Consider the following 19,740-nt stretch of genomic DNA (forward strand, 5'->3'; position numbering starts at 1 on the left):
AGAGCACAAGTTTAAAGGCAAAACACTGCTGGCTTGAATTGTTGGCAGATTTGTCCTTTTACATTTCCTGAATCGGTGTGACAATCTTAACTGGTTTTCAGGGCGAACGGTAAACCCTTCTTCAGTTGAGAGGGATTCTATTTATTTATGTGCTGCATGACGCATTAAATTGGTTAATAATTAAATTTAGGACATTTTAAAGTAGAAGTGCAGTAGTGCAAATGTGAGTAGAGAAGGGTAGAAGAGTTCATACCTGGTTGGGGATGAAAATCTAATATTACTTGTCTGAGCCGACTGATGGATAGAAGGTGGAAATGTATAATACTGAGGAGGAAATGAGTTGTGGGTGCAGCACAAAGTAGTAATTTATGTAAAGTAAGAAATGAAGACATGAAGAGAGTGTGCGGTTTGCAGAAAACCACAGATTCTTGGAGATAAGATGTACGAGAATGTAAAAAAAGAAGCCTGTGTTGGTTGATATTGTGAGTATAATGTAACTTGATAAATACCTGGGATTATTCTCTCGTGCAATTCAACAACTTTTTTTCATGAAAGTATTGAAATACAACACGCGTGAGCATATCGATTTCTAATGATTGAAGGACACGAACAAGCGTCCACATACTTGGAAATCTTAAAGCTGCATTGATACATTTTTTGGCCATATGGGGGCGATGGAACAAGAAAAAAAAAAAAAATGTTAATTTTATCTTCTAAAGTCATTGAACGTCTTGCAGACGAAGAGCAACAACTTTATCCCACCGAATGTGTGATTTTCATGACCATCTGGCACATGGGACTGGACCGAATAGCTCGAAGTCTCATTCACATCGTTATACTGCTTGTATTAATCTAGTATGTTTGGGTGGTATTATACTACTTGTATTACAATACTCCTACTTAGATTCCAGCGGTTGCCACGTTGGATCGTCTCCTGTGATCCAAACATTTCCAATAACTCCGTAGCGTTGTAAAGTCCAAAAGTCAAATTCGATTATTTTATTTATTGAAAAATGAGAGATGTAGTAAATTCCAAAAGTTACAACATGTTTTGTAATCGAATACATTTTTATTTATTTATGATTTTACTTCAAACCATATTTGTTGGCGTTTCGTCTTTTTCAAAAATCCACATTTTCACTGTGGTCACAAAGGGAGGCACGCACTGGGGTGTTAAAGAGTACGGAGTGTTTGGTTTCAGCATTTTTTTTTGAGAGTGATAACATAAAATATTCATAAGAAAACAGTAAAAGTTTCAAATTTAAACACAAAACATTTGGTTCTGCCCTACTGCAGTAAAAAAAGCTATTTAAAAGGATGAAATGATGAGAAAAGAAAGAAAATGTGTTCAGCAATGCGTAGGATGTGCTTCTCACCCAGAAGCCCGATCCAAGATCGGAGAAGAACGAAGATTTTATGAATCTGAAAATGTAGGAAGCCATTGGCATCAGCCTACAGAATTTACTGTTTAACACTTCCGCTTCATCTTTTTGCACATTGACGTTGATCTTGACATCATTTACCTTCATTGGGCGAGCCGCTGCTTCCATAGACGCCGTGAAATATGTAACACCTCAGAACACCCCCATTTTATTTGGCTTTCTCTGGAACTCAATGAATGAATTTAACAAAATGTGATTCTATTGTGCTAATCGACGACACTGTAACAATAAACTAAATTAAATGTTAGGGTGTTACTGCTGCGTTTCAGTAAAATAAACCAAAAACCCAACTAGAAGTATTATTTATGACACTCCTTTAATTTGCTCGATAAAGTACAGAATGTTGTCCTCACTTGGATCCCCTCGTTAGTAGTCAGAAGCTGATTGGGTAAGGGGCCTTAAAAGTTCAAAGTCATACCAACAGGTTGACGCAAAGGTCCCGGTTCTGCTCAAGGTTTCTGACTTTACTTGCCATTGTCCCTATATAAATCAAATGTATGTTACTCTACAATATGTGATAAATGAAAGATACATTAGGTAAGAAGCAAGTGGGATTCATCCCTGAACCGGGTTAGTTTGACTGCCACACACACAGACACAGTTGAGCAAAAGGAGATATTTTTTCCCCTCTAGAAAGAACCATTTCCTGAATCTTTATTCAGAGAAGGGGACTCATGCCACGCTTTCTTTTATTTAGCTACCGTCCTGTTTTCCAGTTACAGTTAAGCCTTGGTTGTGCTTTCTGAACAGGCCGTCGCACGGACATGAGACGACGCGGATTGTGTGAGGAAATCTTTGGATCTTTAACACTCTCCCAAACTGTAGGGGGCAGTGTTTAAAAAAAGAAAAAAAAAATCACGTCTCCGGTATTGTTTCTGCCCATCTGTTTAGTTGAAAAAGAAGTATGCCCGATGTGCAGGTATATTCTTGAATCATAAAGACGACCAATCATCATCTTTCACCACGTGTGTGATATCATCCCTCCCCACCGGAGTTGCTGAAGTACCTCTCTGTCGTGGTAGTAAACATCAAAAGAGTCAGAGCTGTTGTTACCATAGTAACATAAATGTTGGTCAAAGTGAGAAAAAAAATAAAAAAATCAAACATTCTAGACAGATTTCTGTCGGGAATTTGCGTCGCCGTCTACTATGACACACTACACATTCTTACTCAAGTAGAAGTACAGATACTTGTGTGAGAGTAGAAGTACTGATTCAACTTCTTTACTCAAGTAAAGCAAGTGGAAAAGTACAGGCTCTGAAATGTACTCAAAGAAGGACATTTCTACTGGCTGTTTCTCTGCAAGACTAACTGAATCTTGCATCATATTAATAATACAAAAAAAAGCTTAATTCCCCTCAAATGCATTCAAACTAAAGCAACAAGCCTGTTTGGAAAACATGGGTAGAAAGTACAGATATTTGGTTTTAAAATGTAGGGAGGAAAACTACAAAGTTGTCAGAAATATAAATACTCAAAGTGCAGATACCTCAAAATTCGACTTAAGTGCAGTGACAAAGTATGAATAAGAAGTGATTGAAAGCCCTACATGAATACATCTGTGTGATGTCATCGAACCCTCAGGCCCGCCCGATGTGGAGCAGCCCTGCGAGCCCAGCCTGCAGGCCTGGAGTCCCGAGCTCAGCCTCTATGACACCAACGTGACGTCGCCGTGTCCCGACACGGAGGGCTGCACCCTCACACTGAGGTTCCTGCACCCCGTGGTGCCGCACACGCTCACGCTCTGGGTCACCTACATCTCCTCCGGTAAGTGTGACGCAGCGACAAACAAACGTGAAAGACCTTTTGGTCTGTAATCTATAGCAGAGATCTTCAACAGGGGGTCCGGGACCCCTAAGGGGTCTGCAGAGTTACTGCAGGGGGTCCATGAAATTATTTGATCCCAATCTTTTTTTCTTCCAAAAATTTAAATACGTCCAGAAATACACCTGAACATGAATACAACTTATATATAAATCTTCCTTTTTGTGATTGTGATAAATAGGTTTGGAATTTGGTTTAGCATTGTATACATCCATTATTACAAAGTACTGTTATAGATGGCGCTATAGGCTGCACTTCACATTTTAATTGGCTGGTTTAATAAGGAACATTTGTATACGATGTTTAATAGTGAGTCCCTCCACCGGGTCACTATCAGCCTTGAGGGTCAAATGTGAAACATCCGTGTCTCCCTCCCAGACAACCCGGCGGTCGCTAACGTGGAGTTGATAACCGACGCGGGGAAAAGCATCAACCTCGGACCGCAGCACGTCTTCTGCGACATGCCCTTCACCTTGCGCCTCGACACCCACGGCGCCGCCATCGCCGCCATGAAGCTCTGCACCTTCGACGAGAAGATGGAGATCGACGCCGCCATGTTGTCCTCGGGCGCCGGCAGCCCGCTGTGCTCCGGCTGCCGGCCCCTGCTGTACAGGGTTCAGCGGCAGCCGCCCTTCGCCGGCAAACCCCCCTCGCCTCAGACCCAGCAGACGTTCACCGACAGGTAGACGAAGGTTACCTCACTGTCACGTTTTCACCTTCATTTCATTCGTTCACTCTCGGGCCCTCGACACATTGCTATAGAGACCCCAGCTGGAGATTCCCACACAGGTAGATGTTACCGCCGTGTGTAACAGGAAATGACAGGTGCGTCGTTTAAAATCCCTCTAAAAATACCCAGGATTCCCTCTGAGGCAAGTTCCCCAGTCTGGTTTACTCTCAAGGTGCAGAGAAATATTTACTGTGCCAAGAACTGATGCTGACACACACACACACACACACACACACACACACACACACACACACACACACACACTCAGACGATAAAGAAGACTGGGGGGTAAAGAAGCGAAAAACAAAACAAGTTAGTTGGAGCCAAGATGGAGTTTTAAGTTTCACAGCGTACCTCCACATGTGTGTGTGTGTGTGTGTGTGTGTGTCCTCAGATCTGCTAATCCACAGTTATCTCTCAAAAGTGTTTGGGTCTGTTCTGTTTGAAAACACAAATGTTTCCAACATGGGGGATGCCGAGCCGCGTCCGCCGGTCCAAATCTCTTTCAACGAGCATATACTCAATCAAAAGCATGCTGAAGTTTCAGTGCTCCGTCAAGTAAGCTTGTACAGAGTCCCATCTCGTATCGCGGGGGTGTCCAAATGATTACCGGAATCCAAATATAAACCTGCAAGCCAGTTTTCTTTTTTAAAAATATCACCGAAATACTTGCCAGAATATGACAAGTTACCTCACGTGATTTCAGATCGTTTAGGGGCCGATGGTAAGACGTTGGAGGTGGACGCCGCTTCAGAAACAGTTTATTTTTCAGGGAACACGTCTCCTGTGTTACACAAGCTGTGTCTAAGTACAAAAAGATGTAAGAACCGGTGGGAATTGAGTTATGTGGGACTGAGGAGGGCAGTGAGGGGTTGATGCGAAGGGGAAGGGGAGCGTTTGGGAGCAATGAGTTCTGAAGAGAAGGGGAGAGAGAGGAAATGAGGGAGGGATAAACGAGAGAAGGGAAGATGATAGGGAGAAAAGAGGAGAGAGAGAGAGAGAGAGAGAGAGAGAAGGAATTGGAAAAGCTATAGATACAAGAGGCACAAATGAGAGATGTGAGAGCAGGAGAGGTTTGAGGAAAAGAAATATGAAGTGGAAGATATTGAGGGTGAGGCAAAGGGGTGAGGAAGCACAGCAGAGGTGAGGCAAAGGGGTGAGGAAGCACAGCAGAGGTAAGGCAAAGTGAGCACGCGACTCTTTCCTTCTCTTTTTGAATGTGAACAAAATGTGAGTCAAAAACACCAGAGATGGCTCGGATCCGGATCCTTCGCCGATCCCCTCCTGCAAAACTCCCACTACCATTGGAAGAAAGAGAGGGACAGACGAGGACGAAGTCTGGTCCCCCGTCATCAAAGTCTGGCCCCCCATTATGGAAGTCTGGTCCTCCGTCATCAGTCTGGTCCCCCATCATGGAAGTCTGGTCCCCCGTCATCGAAATCAGGTCCCCCATCATGGAAGTCTGGTCCCCCGTCATCAGTCTGGGCCCCTGTCTTCGAAGTCTGGTCCCCCATCATCGAAGTCTGGTCCTCCATCATGGAAGTCAGGTCCCCCGTCATCGAAATCAGGTCCCCCATCATGGAAGTCTGGTCCCCCATCATGGAAGTCTGGTCCCCCGTCATCGAAGTCTGGTCCCCCGTCATCAAAGTCTGGTCCCCCATCATGGAAGTCTGGTCCCCCGTCATCGAAGTCTGGTCCCCCGTCATCAAAGTCTGGTCCCCCGTCATTGAAGTCAGGTCCCCCATCATGGAAGTCTGGTCCCCCGTCATCAGTCTGGGCCCCTGTCTTCGACGTCTGGTCCCCCATCATCGAAGTCTGGTCCCCCATCATGGAAGTCAGGTCCCCCATCATGGAAGTCTGGTCCCCCATCATGGAAGTCTGGTCCCCCGTCATCGAAGTCTGGTCCTCCGTCATCAGTCTGGTCCCCCGTTATCGAAGTCTGGTCCCCGATCATCGAAGTCAGGTCCCCCATCATGGAAATCTGGTCCCCCGTCATCGAAGTCTGGTCCCGTCATCGAATTCTGGTCCCCCGTCATCAAAGTCTGGTCCCCCATCATGGAAGTCTGGTCCCCCGTCATGGAAGTCTGGTCCCCCATCATGGAAGTCTGGTCCCCCATCATGGAAGTCTGGTCCCCCGTCATGGAAGTCTGGTCCCCCGTCATGGAATTCTGGTCCCCCGTCATCAAAGTCTGGTCCCCCGTCATGGAATCTGGTCCCCCATCATGGAAGTCTGGTCCCCCATCATGGAAGTCTGGTCCCCCATCATGGAAGTCTGGTCCCCCGTCATGGAAGTCTGGTCCCCCGTCCATATGTTTCCCCTTTATGCCTCCCTGAACCTGACTCCATCTCTCACCCCGACCAGAGGAGGGAACACCATTGTTGTGGGACAGAAACACCATCTGAAGTGGGAGAGATCATAGGGAGATGATATAATGACACGCATTACCAGCCGACCAATCACAGCGTGAAGCGACTCCCCCACTGTCAGACATCGGAAATTTGTGGGGGCGGCGGGTTTCCGGAGCTCTCGGATCATTTCGACGAGTGCCTGTCGAAACGTCATCGCTCTCTCGAAAACAACTTATCACGCCCACTTGATGCGGCGTCCGCCAGGTGTTGTGGGGAGGAAGCATGCAGGAATGTCACTTCTCTCTCCAGCTCTGTTTTCATTCTTCGCACGACATATTTGAACAGCGTTGGACCGAAGACGGTGAATGTGCTTAAAGAAAGATGTCTGCCATTATCACCGTTTGCAGATGAACTCCCGCCGATCGAGAGCGACCGGTTTTAAACACAGACCGGTCGCACCAAACTTCACTAGCTTGTTTTTTCTTTGTGTTGCCAATCTGGTTTTTAAGATCTTGTAAAGTTTATGCTGCAAAAAAATAAATAAATATAAAAACAAATTATAAGATTTTTGTTAATTAAGTTTAGGAGGGAATTAGGTATGTAGGGAAGTGCAGAGCGCAACAAGGGAAAGGGAGGAAAGATGACCTCAACCTCAACATAATTATTGTGAAGGGCCCTCTGAGAGCAGAGAGGGAGAGAGAGAGAGCTGTGGCAGGTTTTGTGGATATATCCAAATATAGATACAGTGCCGATAGACAGGGGACGGGGGAGGGAGAGGGGGAGTTTTTCCAAATTCTTCATTTCCTCATCTGATCCATAATAAATAAAGGGAATTTGTAGAGTGTGGAGAAAATGGACAGGCCTCAGATAGCAAGTGATTTGTGCACCAGGCGGATATAGAAACAGTAGATCTGCTGCTGGAAACACAGGGAAGAGGAGCTTTTTTATTTTTATTTATAGGCACAACCACCGCAACAGATCGATAGTCCCCGAAACCGGAGCCGAGGTATCGTGAGGCACCCCTTCCCGCGGCGGGGGGCTGCCAGGTCACGGGATACTGCAAGGTTACAGATAACAGAATCCCCCATACTGGGGATGACACACCGCGATACGACGCTTCCTCTCGACGCAGCACATAGCGAGCGACGCCACGAGAGGATGAGGTCATCTATGCACTACCCTGGCACCGACAGCCGCCATAATTCTTTCCCGTTTTGTCAAGTATGGAATGAGTCATTTGGTATCGATCAACAAGCCCGTAAAAAGCAATAAAAAACCTGCTTACTGCTCCGCGGAAGAACATAACAAACTTTGGACTTCGACTTGATAATTTTATTACGCCAATATTTTTGTTTTTACAATTTCTTAGCCATCACGAAACCATTTTTCACCCCCTGCTTGTCTCCTCGCCTCCTGTCCCCTCTCTCCCCCTCCCCCTCCTCGTGTTTCCTCCCCCAGCTCCGTCAGGCAGGGAGTCAAGTACCAGTTCACGATCCAAGTGGAAGCAGACGGTCTCCTCAGCGATCCCTCCTCGCCTCTCCTCTACACCCACGGGCAGTCCTACTGCGGAGACGGCCTCACACAGGGGTCTGTGCACTCTCCGCCGGCTGTTTCAACACGATGGTAGACGGTGTGGGAAATGACGATGCTAATCTCTCTCTGCAGGACGGAAGAGTGTGACGACGGGAATCTGTTGGACGGCGACGGCTGCTCTAAGAAGTGCCACAAGGAGATGGGCTTCAACTGTAATGGTGAGCGGTCCATCCCGGGGTTCGAACACAGACGTACGGTTCTCCTCCCCCGGCGTACTACATCAAAACCCACCACCTCTGCCCTCCGTTACATGCGAAACATGAACACCATATAAACTTTTAGTGTAAGAGAGCAGAAATCTCTCGTTTGTGCACGCAGCAGTAATACGAAAAAAAAATTCAAGCCAATCAAATTTAATTTACAAGACATAAAAGCTTCTGGCTTGAACCGATTCCACAGACCATTAATGTAGCATCGCCCCAACGTAAGAGGAAACAGATGAGCCGAAGAGTGAAAAAAAAAGTAACTTTATTCTTTCGCTAAGTCACAAGTCTTGTATAGAATCCTTAAGGATGTTTGACATCAGGCTGGCCGGGAAACAGCAGAAAAACACATTTCAGCAGTAACGCTTGGGTTTCAAAACACATGTCGGGCATGTTTCCTTTATTAAATAAGTTTTGGGCTTTATAACATTTCAAGCAATTGATACAGGCTTGGGAATATTGATAAATGAAGTGTATTGATTTGTATTAAACATCGTGTTGTGGTTTTGGAGGAAGAGAGAGAAAAAAAAATCATCTCACACTAACAGTTGTGTTTAAGACATCGTTGCCATTTTTATTTGATATGCTTTATGTAAAGTAAGTGATCTTTTATTATCAAATCACATCTGCAACAGTGGGCCAGCTCTCCCCAGTGAGAGAGATCATAACCAGCTGGAAAAGCCTCTCGCCGCTTCTGACGATTGTTGTACGCTGACCCCCGCACTTAAAAGGATTGGAAGGTCGGAATCAAATCATTATTCCTGGTCCTTTTTCTCGCTAATGTTGTTTTGTTAGTTTTTTCTTCTTCGTCCAACGAGAAGGAAAGAACAACTGCGGTCAGGGTTCAGGCCAGGTTAATGTCTGGTGAGGTCTTTTGTTTTCGGCAAAATGCCTGATTTGCTCTGAGAATTAAGACCCAAAGATTTATGGCAAGACGAGAACCATTAAGAAACCCTTGAGTTGTCGTGTGGCTTAAAACAGATTCACCTGTTAAGGAACCTCGACCACACGTTGTGCTTCAGTCTTTAACTCCACTCTGCATCCAAATGCACACAAAGTGCCATAAATACAGTCGTATCAATGCAGGGACACACCGTCTACGTCTGTCTTCCCACGTTTCCGTTGCTATGCAACAGCCTTGCATCGACCTGCAGGTCGTCCTGCAAAATAACCACAAAATAAATTGGAATAAGTGCTGTCTGGAGCACGCAGCAGGCCACAACAAGGATGGGGAGTTTACCCAGAATTCATTGTAAGCACAAGGTCGAAGAACAGCATGCGTTCCTCGACCTCGAAGTCACATAATCAGCTGTTTTGCCCGCGTACCAACGTCTCTGTTTCTCATTGGAACGACGGAGTCGCCAACGCCACAGCGACGCGAGGAGTCGGCTCCACTCCTGTGGCGTGTGGTGTGCCTCTTCCTCCTACTCCTCCTCTTCCTCAGCTTTAAAATTCACCCTCAGCGTTCACCCCTCTTGGTTTTTTTTTAGATTTCACACACACACACACATATATGTTTATATATATATATATATATATATATATATATATATATATATATATATATTCCATTAAGCCACTCAAAGGACGTGACCGGACGGTGGAGATGATGTTTCTTGCTTCCATTGTAGGCCGTGTGGCGTCATTATTGTGTGGAGAGTAAACGGGGTCGGTGTTGGGAGAGCTTGTTACAGGGCTAAAATTTCCATCATCCAGTCAATTTATTTGTGAGCCCCCCCCCTCCTCTCCCGCCAAGGCAAGCCATGTCGTGACTGAAGCTATTACATCTCTTGTTTTACAATAAAAGACATCATGACCAGGAAGGAAAACAACTTGGCAAAAACAGCTTTTTACAAATTGCAACACTTAAAACCAATTATTCAGTTGTACTTCTTCGTCATAGATAGAATATTTGTTTGGGTTTTCTTGCCACGTTCTCTCGACCCAGTTAACTCCGACTCCGCCGAGTTGCCCTCGCTCTCGTATCCGTCGCGTTCGCAGGGCTCACTGTAGCGCCGCGGCGACCGCACCGACTCCATTTATAGTTGCCAGACGAGCCGCGGACAAGCTGCGTTTGTTAAACACGTTTTTGTTTTATAGATTATTTGACTTTTTTTTTTAACTGCCTGATTAAATAAAGGTTACATTGCACAATATGATTACAGCATGCGGGGGCCTTCGATAAAAAACAGATGGTCTTAAATCGAAGTCAGAGATTGTCGAGTCGTCCCTCTTTTGTGAGGTCTTGAAAAACGTGTGGAATTAATGGGACTTAATCATTTTTACAGGTGTTGTTCAAAGCTGGGGGGGTTGGGGGGGGGGTTCACTTGGTGCCGTGTTGCCAAAAGGTCTCGGGGTGACAATATGCCATTGAATTGTGTTTTTCTTCTTTCTTTTTCTTTGATCAGAAACATGTTTTTGGTGAATATTCGGAGCCAAAATGGTCAGCGCTGACTCTCTGACACAGCACTGTCTGTCGAACTTCTGCAGCTGTCCAGATGTTAATGAGGCCAAACGTCTGAAGTGTCTCTATGTTTTTTCCGCCCAATTTTTATGAATAGCTGCTGCATTACAAGCTGTTTTGTTCGAGCTCGAGTTTCCCCCCGCTCTGTTTGTGATGCACGTTAATTAAGTTAGCGCCGTTACTCTATTGCACGTGTATTCATTGCTCATAGCTCAGGTGCAACAGTGTTACGGGAAACACAATCGCCAATTCTTGTTTTCTTTTTTTTTCCTCCTCCATGCCGAAATTCACATATCATCAATTACGTCCGAAAGGAAAAGAGCATGTTGGCTTAGAAACAACTCAACTCAACAACAATGTAACTCAACATAACAACTGCTCAAGACACAGCACGATTGTTTTTTCTACATTTCTCTACTTTTTCAAACGCTATTGTTTGACTAATGAGCAGTGAGTCTACTGGTTCTTGTCCACAACATTTCATTGCATTGTGACTGCGTGTCAACGTGCATATGACAAATAAAGCTTAAAGGAGTCATAACCTGGTTTTATACGTATCCAGCCCCCCTTGGATCGCTTTGGATCAATTCGTAAAACTTATTAGAAAAAAAAAAAAAAATTTTAATCAAACATTGAGCTTGTTCTGACCCTTTTTCGTACCGCGATTTTATCACGCGAGATTACGCGCGAGGTTTTGACTGGTCCGGATGTGCATTGTATAATATGTAATGAGGCGCGCGTTGATTCGCCGCAGGAAGGACAGAGCCGGGGGGGCTTGCCTGCATGCAGACTCCAAAACATAAACAGCCCCCTGTCATGGCGCACACACTAAATGACGAACCTTACGGAATTCAGGCATTTATGTACGAACCAGAGTCGGAACCCGAACCGGAGAGTGAAGAGCCAGAGACGGTTGAAGAGACACGTTTACAGCAGGACGTCAGGTAGCGGACGGGGGGGGGGTTGGGTGGTGAAAGAGGGGTGGGCTTATGCAAGTAGCCTCCACGGTGACGTCACCGTAGGCGCAGAATCAAAATCTCGTGCTTTAGGAATGCACACCCTTGTGTGCTATTCCTGTTCGGAAAAAGAGCAGAAGCGAAAAAACGGCGCCACTTTCAAACTCCAGCCTTTCAGGCAAGTTTCAACTGAGGTCAAACACAGATATGCATGTTTTAACAAGAGAAATTGCGATTTCCTGGTGATGACTCCTTTAAAATTGAAATTTTAAAATGTTTCTCACCGTTTCTACGTGCAAACTCCGACCGACTGATGAAGGCCACGAGATGCGGTCGAAACCTTCTGGAAAACGCTAGCTAGCTTGACCTACTGGCATTAATAGGCAGGTTGAAGGCATTAGCATAAGGAAACCCGTCGCTTGCAGATGGACAGAGTCACGCGGCAACATTTCCGACAGTATATATCTCGTCCTGCGACTCCCAAACAATCCAGGATGCGGTCGAAACCTTCCAGAAAAAGCTAGCTAGCTTGAAATGCTGGCATTAAAAGGCAGGTTGAAGGCATTAGCATAAGGAAACCCGTCGCTTGCAGATGAACCGAGTCGCGTGGGAACATTTCCGACAGCATATATCTCGTCTTTCGACTCCCAAACAATCACAACTGTGGTCGAAACCTCCCGGAAAAAGCTAGCTAGCTTGAAATGCTGGCATTAAAAGGCAGGTTGAAGACATTAGCATAAGGAAACCCGTCGCTTGCAGATGAACCGAGTCACGCGGGAACATTTCCGACAGCATATATCTCGTCTTTCGACTCCCAAACAATCACAACTGTGGTCGAAACCTCCCGGAAAAAGCTAGCTAGCTTGACCTGCTGGCATTAAAAGGCAGGTTGAAGGCATTAGCATAAGGAAACCTGTCGCCTGCAGATGAACCGTGTGGGAACATTTCCGACAGCATATATCTCGTCCTTTGACACCCAGACAATCATCCGGTCGACTAATTGGCAGCCCTGGTTTTTCTGTCAACTTCTTTCCTGTTTTAGTATCAAATCTCCTGCCATAAAAAATATGCGTATCATGTTGCATTAGATGTTACTCTGGTGCTACTTTCCGCCCCCATTGACAGCTATTTATTGACTTTGTTTTATTTCCCCCTTGCTAAGTGTTATTTTTTTTTAAAGGGGTGATAAAAGTTGAGTTGCTAAAAAAAAAACCCAAAACATTCTCAATTTATTTGCAGACCCAATAATAGCAAAAAGAAATACCTTCTTGTCTGTAGGTTTGATTTCTGCTGGACGTGGAAGAACGCCGAGTCATCACTTTGATGGATTCTTTGCAGTTTGCAACACATCATCCTGCCGTTGCTACTCGTGACTTATAGAAGCTTCTGGGATTTAACTAACTGGCACATGCGAGGTTCTCTTACTGCCTATTAACGCAACAAAAAAATATTGTTGTGATATTCAATAATTAATTGAAGTCAAAGTTCATCTCTTCCCATAATTTACGGCCTGTTGACAGCACGGAGAGTCGGATACGGATGACTTGACGTGGCTAACGTTGCGAGAGGCCAACGAAAACACGAAATAGATTTGCTCGGATTTGGTTCACTGACAACTCGATTTTGGACGGGAGTCGATCAGTGGGGGATGAGTGTCGAACCCCTGCCAGATTAAGAAACCAGGCTTTATATCCTTTCATAAATCCTCCTGTCTCATTCTCCTCTCCGTCTCCCGAAGGTGAACCCAGCCAGTGTTATGTGTTCGACGGCGACGGCGTGTGCGAGGAGTTCGAGCGCGGCGGCTCCAGCGTTCGGGACTGCGGTTACTTCACACCTTTGGGCTACACAGACCAGTGGGCATCCACCGCCACCGCGTCTCACCAGGACCCCAACCGCTGTCCCGCCCACGCTGCCACTGGAGAACCATCACTTACCAAGGTATGGAGTATGAACCACAGGGCACATAAAAGACTTCCAGATGACAATAAAACTCCCTGTGGAGGCCATTGTGGAAATCCCTCAAACCCCCGGGCCAGCAGCGTTAGCAGCTGGCCTGCGTTTCGACACACAACTTGAAAGACGTGTTCATCTCTGGTCCGGGTAGCACAGTGAGCTGGAGCAGAGCTCAGCTGAATCCTCATCGACGGGTCTCTCCAGACTGTGAAGGAGATGGATCATTTCAAAGTTCTATATATATATATCCACTCAGCCTCACTAGCACTGATGCAGGGCTGTTTCACCACCGTAAACGTGACGGTCCTGGATGGATATTCGGCGATTAGAGCAAATCAAACTGCTTCTGGGACACATTTGGGGAAACCAAACAGACCAGACATCAGGTTAAGTTTTCTGCATCAGTTCTGGATAATTGAGATTAGTTTCCCGATGTTCATGGAGTTACAAAAACAGCTACAGTCATCTCCATTGAAATCAATACAACCCATCCATTTGAAGCTATATTATAACAGTTCTTCCAGCCTGTGGTGACTCAGTTTGACATGAGACCTCTACTAAAGCAGATGTCCCCCAAAGAAGAAAGTCAATATTCAGCTTTTCTCTTCTTCATTTGTTCTTTGCAAACAAGCATTCTTTCTTTCTCTCTCTCTCTCTCTCTCGCTCTCCCCCCCTTTGCGTCGCTTATTATATTCTAATATTCTGAACGGTTAATCGAAAAATTACTATTATTATACGAGAGCCTTGTTTTCATGCTCAAGACAAACAAAGACAAAGGTTAAAGTGACCTCCATGAGAGAATGAAATTGCAAGCCTGTAATGTGTCAGCGTGTCATTGGTTGATAGAATTATTACATATAAATATTTGAGTATGAAGAGACGACACATCCATGATCATTTTTTCTCTCCCGACATCTCCCATAAAATGTGTGCATTTTATCACATGACGGTGTGTTTAGAGGTGTGTTCAGGTGAAACTCGCTCCTCTACAATATGACACACGAAAAAAAAAAAAGAAAGAAAGAAAGAAAAAAATGCAGAGTTAAGTAAGTTCTGCTCGGTTGGGAAAAATACATGATTTCACTTTTAAATCTTCTCCTTTATCTTTACTGTTTAAAAAAAAGTTTTCTTTTTCTTTCACTAATTTATTTTTTCTTTACTTCAGTATCACCATTGCTATCTCTTTTATGTAATTTTCAGTAGTTTAATATCCTCGTTATCATTTATTTATTTTTTAACAAAGTGGTTTTTCCTTAATATTTATTATAACCATGACTATCTTTGTAATCATAGAGGTATTTCCCTATCAGGAAATGGGCATTGACATTTAAAAACTGAACCGCCTGTTCTTATGTGCCCTGAAAACGTCAATAAACGAAGCAGAATATGATTTAAGCCCCTTTTATCATGGGAGGAGTGTCGGTGTCAGACACACTGGGTCCAACATCTCCGAGCTGGCTCACCTCCCGGGACTTTTCATGCTACCCTGCCCGAATGAGGAAAGGTGCGATAAACAAAACAGATCAAAGTTGCAGGAAGAAAGTCAGCATGGACTATCGAGTGCTTCGCTACCAGAGACTGTTGGCTCTCCTCAAGACACGAAGTAGTGCAGCCGAATCCATGAAATTACTGATTATATTCAGATTATATGAACCTTTCATTGTTTGGCCGTAACGTCGACTACGTGACAAAACCACAAACGTGCCGATACGAGACGGACAGGTTTAAAGGTCCACTGAGGTCATCTTAATATCAGGAAAACCCATCATATTATTGTAATATAGTTAACACTGTGTGTGTCCTTGGTTGTGTGTGAAGCTCTGCAGGTACCAGCACCTGGAGGCGAGTGAGAAAGGGCCCACAGACTCCTGGTTCCCGTGCACGGCCCAGTCCGACACCAATAATGACCTGGAACATTCATTTTGGCTGAAGGTACGTGCCTCTACGTGTGTGTGTGTGTCTGTTTTCCGCTCCACTGAATGACTGTGGGTGGTTACTCTATTTTCGACAGCTTCCAGCACTTTCCAATACCTTTAAAAATAGGGTTGAAGGGCCTCTCTCTCTCTCTCTCTTACACACACACACACACACACACACACACACACACACACACACACACACACACACACACACACACACACACACACACACACACACACACACACACACACACACACACACACGCCAACACATTCCTAACGTTCCAACAATGGCATGATTCATACAATGCATTTTTTTTTTTTACTTAAATTACTCATTTTCCAGGACAGCTGCAAATTATGGGTACTAATGATCTGTAGACGATTACCCAATCATGACTAACCCTCTACTTATTCTTTATTTACATTTGGGCATTTTTTTTTTTTTTTTTTGCCCCAGTGGGTTCTTATCATGAAAATCATTCAGTAATGAACATGACCAGTTAACTAATAGTGGAAGACCAAGTGTTATATAATTAACTCATCATTCATAATCAAGTCAATAAATACACTGGCATCTGAAGGAATAATAGTCATTTTGTAACCAAAAATAGAATCGTTATGGAAACGTAATTTATAATTATTGTTAATTATTGCCCCAGACATAACAGACCAAAAGAAGAAACATGGAATTACCTATGATGCTATTAATCACTCAAAATGATTCTCAAACATTAAATATAACTACCTTTTTGTTTATTTGTGAATAGAATTGATGATATATGATGATGTTTGCAGGGAATCACAATAAGCTGTATATTTAGTCATTTTCTATTATTTCATCTCTCGACAGCGGCGGTTCCCACGATCAGCTCTGCAGGTCTAGACTAAGCGTAGGCTCGCTGTTGGTTTGAGTGGTAGCTTCAAAACCTGGTCCGCCGTGCTCTGGATTATAGGGTCCTTTACAGTCTCGAGTCTGCATATTTCCTTCCTCGCACACTTCTTTTTTTCTTTCTCGCTTCTCGCTCATCATCTCCACTTCTTTGTTGAATGGGTCTCCTTCCCGTCCCCATGCTTCTTTTATGCATCAGCCACATCTCTGCAGCCTCCTCCCTAAAGACTCTTTCATCGTCTGAAAAAGCCGCCGTGATAACACTCGTATCTTCCAGCTCTCCCCGAAACACCTGAAGTGCTCTTTCTGCCTCTGAAAGGCCTTAAATATGTCGTCTCCGTCTGAAAAAGCGCTCCCATCACATCCGTCTCTGCCAGCTCTCTAAAGACGTCCGTCTCATTTAACTTCTACTACCTTTTGAGTAGGAAACACTTACAGTCTGAGGGCTAAACAGGTGGCTGTGAAAAGTTGCATCATAGAGAGCAGAACTTGGAATCACGGCTTTTCTTTCTCTCATCTATTTCCACTTTTCTTATGGATCCAGGTGGGGTTCGTCCATCCCGGAGTGGCGGCCTCCGTGATGGTGTACCTGGCCTCAGATGGCTCGTGGCTCGTGGAGCAGTGTCGGAGGACGGCCACCATCCTCCTGTTCGATACCACTGGCAAGAACCACTCACTCGGTACTTTTGACGTATTTGATATATATTTGATAAAGGCAAACAACAGAATGGACAACAAAGCTAAAGGACTACTTGACACCCTTCCCTCCACCCAGGCACACATGACCTCTCATGCCATCGGAACCCACTGGTGGTGAACGTGACCCACGACCTCTCTCGACCCTTCTTCATCACGGCCTCTGTCATCCTCCTCTTCTCCTCCCCGTTTGTGGCGGTGGGAGGCGTGGCCCTGAGGACCTCCTGCCACTTCAGCACCTTCGCCCTGACCGGGTGCGCATCAGAGGGTGGGCTCTCCCACAACTACCTACTTAACACACACACACACACACACACACACACACAGACACTGGCTTTCACACATGCACACATCTCATCCTACTCATCAGGTGCACACACAGAAATTGAGTTATTTAAAGTGGCAGTCCGTAAGATTTGCTTCTAGCAGCCTCTTTGGCGGTATATATATATATATCTATATGTATATATACATATAGATTTTTTTTGCTGAACTGTAATAACAACAGATACATTCCTAAAGTGACAGCCCCCCCGAAAACCTCGGACTATCCCTTTAATTGGAGTGAATTTCCTGGCTCAGAAACAGTGATGAGTTTTGGGCCTCCTGGCTGCTTGCTCCGTCTCTCATCCCTCTCCTTCTCCCTCTTCCTGCATCCCTGAAATAGCTGTCTGCGGCAGCCGTGTCAGACAGACGGCTGCAGCCCTCCCCAGTTGGAGCACGCCTCCGTCAGGTAGGATGAAACCCTGAACCATCACAACCACAGACAAAAAGGACCATCCACATATGAGTGTGTCTCTGTAGGTGTACAGGAGGAGGGGAGTCCTCTCACTGCTCTGTTCAGTGTCACCGTGGTTACAGCGTCGCTGTCCTCAACAACAAGGGAACCCTCCCTTACCAGGTACACTGAATATTCTCGTATGTTGCTGATAGGGGTGGGTAAAAATATTGATACGGCAATATATCGCGATACTTTGCCACCCAATACAATATCGATTTTTCAACTCCAAAGATCGATTAAAAAAAAAAAAGATTCATGTTTAGACGCGTTGTGAATGCTGTACTTTATCCTTTTTTCATTTTATTTTCAATCTTTATTCCAGTGAATTTGTTTTCATCTTTATTTATATGGCAATATCGTGATACGCATTTGTATCGTGACCAAAGTATCGTGATACGTATCGTATCGTGAGGTTCTTGCCAATACTCACCCCTAGTTGCTGATATAATGTCCTTTCAATGTCAAGCTATCCTCCTGTTGCTATTAACACAGAAGTATAGAGAGTGTGGCTTGGGTGTATCTCATAATGAATAATGACTAACAGGTCAAACCATTACAGGTACAGGTGACCTAGGGGAGTCTTGTATGGTGATTTCGGGGCTAATTGCCATGGAAACGCTGTCACACACTTTTTTTAGTGGACTCCAAGAGCTGACAAAGTACTCAGGCGGATACAAGCACAGGAGTTTTGACCTGTTTATCTAGAAATATATACCTAAAAATGACGTGCATGCATGATGATTACGTGCATTTTCATGTTGTGTATCTTATACAGATCAGTAGATCGCTTTCACAGCAGCAAGAAGCGGTACAAAACAGGCAAACCGACCCTAAGTCTGATCTAAATAGTTCTCTCTTCCATCTTTATCTTTGTAACAGGTCAATAAAAAGGTTTTACTTCTTGAAAAAAAAAAGTCTCAGATTAAAAAAAAAAAAATAATGTGTCACCTTTATTCCCTAAATCTCACAAAAACAGGACTTCTGTTTACTTGTACTCCAGTAATTTGTTCCAATATTTCTAACATCTTGTTTTCTTTTACTCACTCGACATGCTTCCATAACCTGGTGTAACTCAACAACACCTCCTGTGACTGATGAGGGAATGCCTATCTATACGCACACAAAATAAATCCTTTACATGTGTTTTTCTGGATCATCAGACCTTAAAAGGCCTTTTCACAGCGTCTCTCTCTCCCGACTCCCTTTTGTTCCGTCCCAGAGAGAAACACAGCTGGAGTGTTTCCACGGGTCGTGGGATCGCGTGGTTAGCTGCGAGCCCGTGGACTGCGGCTTCCCCGATCAGTCTCACGTCTATCACGCCATCTTCAGCTGCCCCTGGGGCACCACCTTCGGCAAACAGTGCTCCTTCACCTGTGGATCACCAGCTATACTGCAAGGTTGGTTCATTCTGCTCCGCCCTAATCTGTGTGTCTATTGTTAGCGTATTCATGCGGATGGATCAGTGTTGATGGTAAATGTAGTCCATTGATCAAAAGATTCCTCGGTGTGCTATATTGACTGAGAAAGCTGCGCTCTCCTGCTTGTGGAGCGTGCTGGCGGTGCCTACATGTACCAAGATGCATTGCGTGCAAGCTTCTGATCCTGAAGACGGGATTGGACATTCACATATAAGGTGGCGAATTCTCCCTTTTAAGCAATGGATGATGGAACTTGGTGTCAGGATAGTGCATCATCAAAATGTATTTCCTGATTATTATGATGCTATTATCACTTATTGTCAGATAAATTGAGATTGGACGAGTTGCAATCAAACTGATCATTTCGAATTTGCAGAACATCAGTTGATGAACTCTGAACGCTGAATGATAGAGGTCGACAACGGGGCCAAAACATAACAATATCCACTTTTAATCAGTAACTTATGTTGTCTGCTGCTCCCGCCCGCCTCCTGATATTCACAGCTCAGTCTGGTGCACA

The 19,740-nt window shown here is 44.7% G+C and overlaps 1 protein-coding gene across 2 annotated transcripts in view; it reads left to right on the forward strand.

Moving 5' to 3' along the window:
* pappa2 (pappalysin 2) overlaps positions 1-19,740 on the forward strand; it is a 65,386-nt gene that overhangs the window by 25,064 nt on the left and 20,582 nt on the right. Inside the window, exons 10-20 of one of the 2 annotated variants that reach the window (XM_084008562.1) lie at positions 3,027-3,209; positions 3,645-3,948; positions 7,804-7,932; positions 8,011-8,096; positions 13,300-13,499; positions 15,333-15,446; positions 16,870-17,005; positions 17,101-17,275; positions 17,689-17,754; positions 17,826-17,922; positions 19,022-19,199. In XM_084008562.1, the coding sequence (XP_083864688.1) occupies positions 3,027-3,209; positions 3,645-3,948; positions 7,804-7,932; positions 8,011-8,096; positions 13,300-13,499; positions 15,333-15,446; positions 16,870-17,005; positions 17,101-17,275; positions 17,689-17,754; positions 17,826-17,922; positions 19,022-19,199 (1,668 nt within the window). Of the gene's footprint in view, positions 1-3,026; positions 3,210-3,644; positions 3,949-7,803; positions 7,933-8,010; positions 8,097-13,299; positions 13,500-15,332; positions 15,447-16,869; positions 17,006-17,100; positions 17,290-17,688; positions 17,755-17,825; positions 17,923-19,021; positions 19,200-19,740 lie in introns of both variants that reach the window. The other variant, XM_084008563.1, reaches the window with a different exon arrangement.

This window comes from Eutrigla gurnardus (genome assembly GCF_963514095.1).
Source record: "Eutrigla gurnardus genome assembly, chromosome: 4".
Lineage (NCBI taxonomy): Eukaryota > Metazoa > Chordata > Actinopteri > Perciformes > Triglidae > Eutrigla > Eutrigla gurnardus.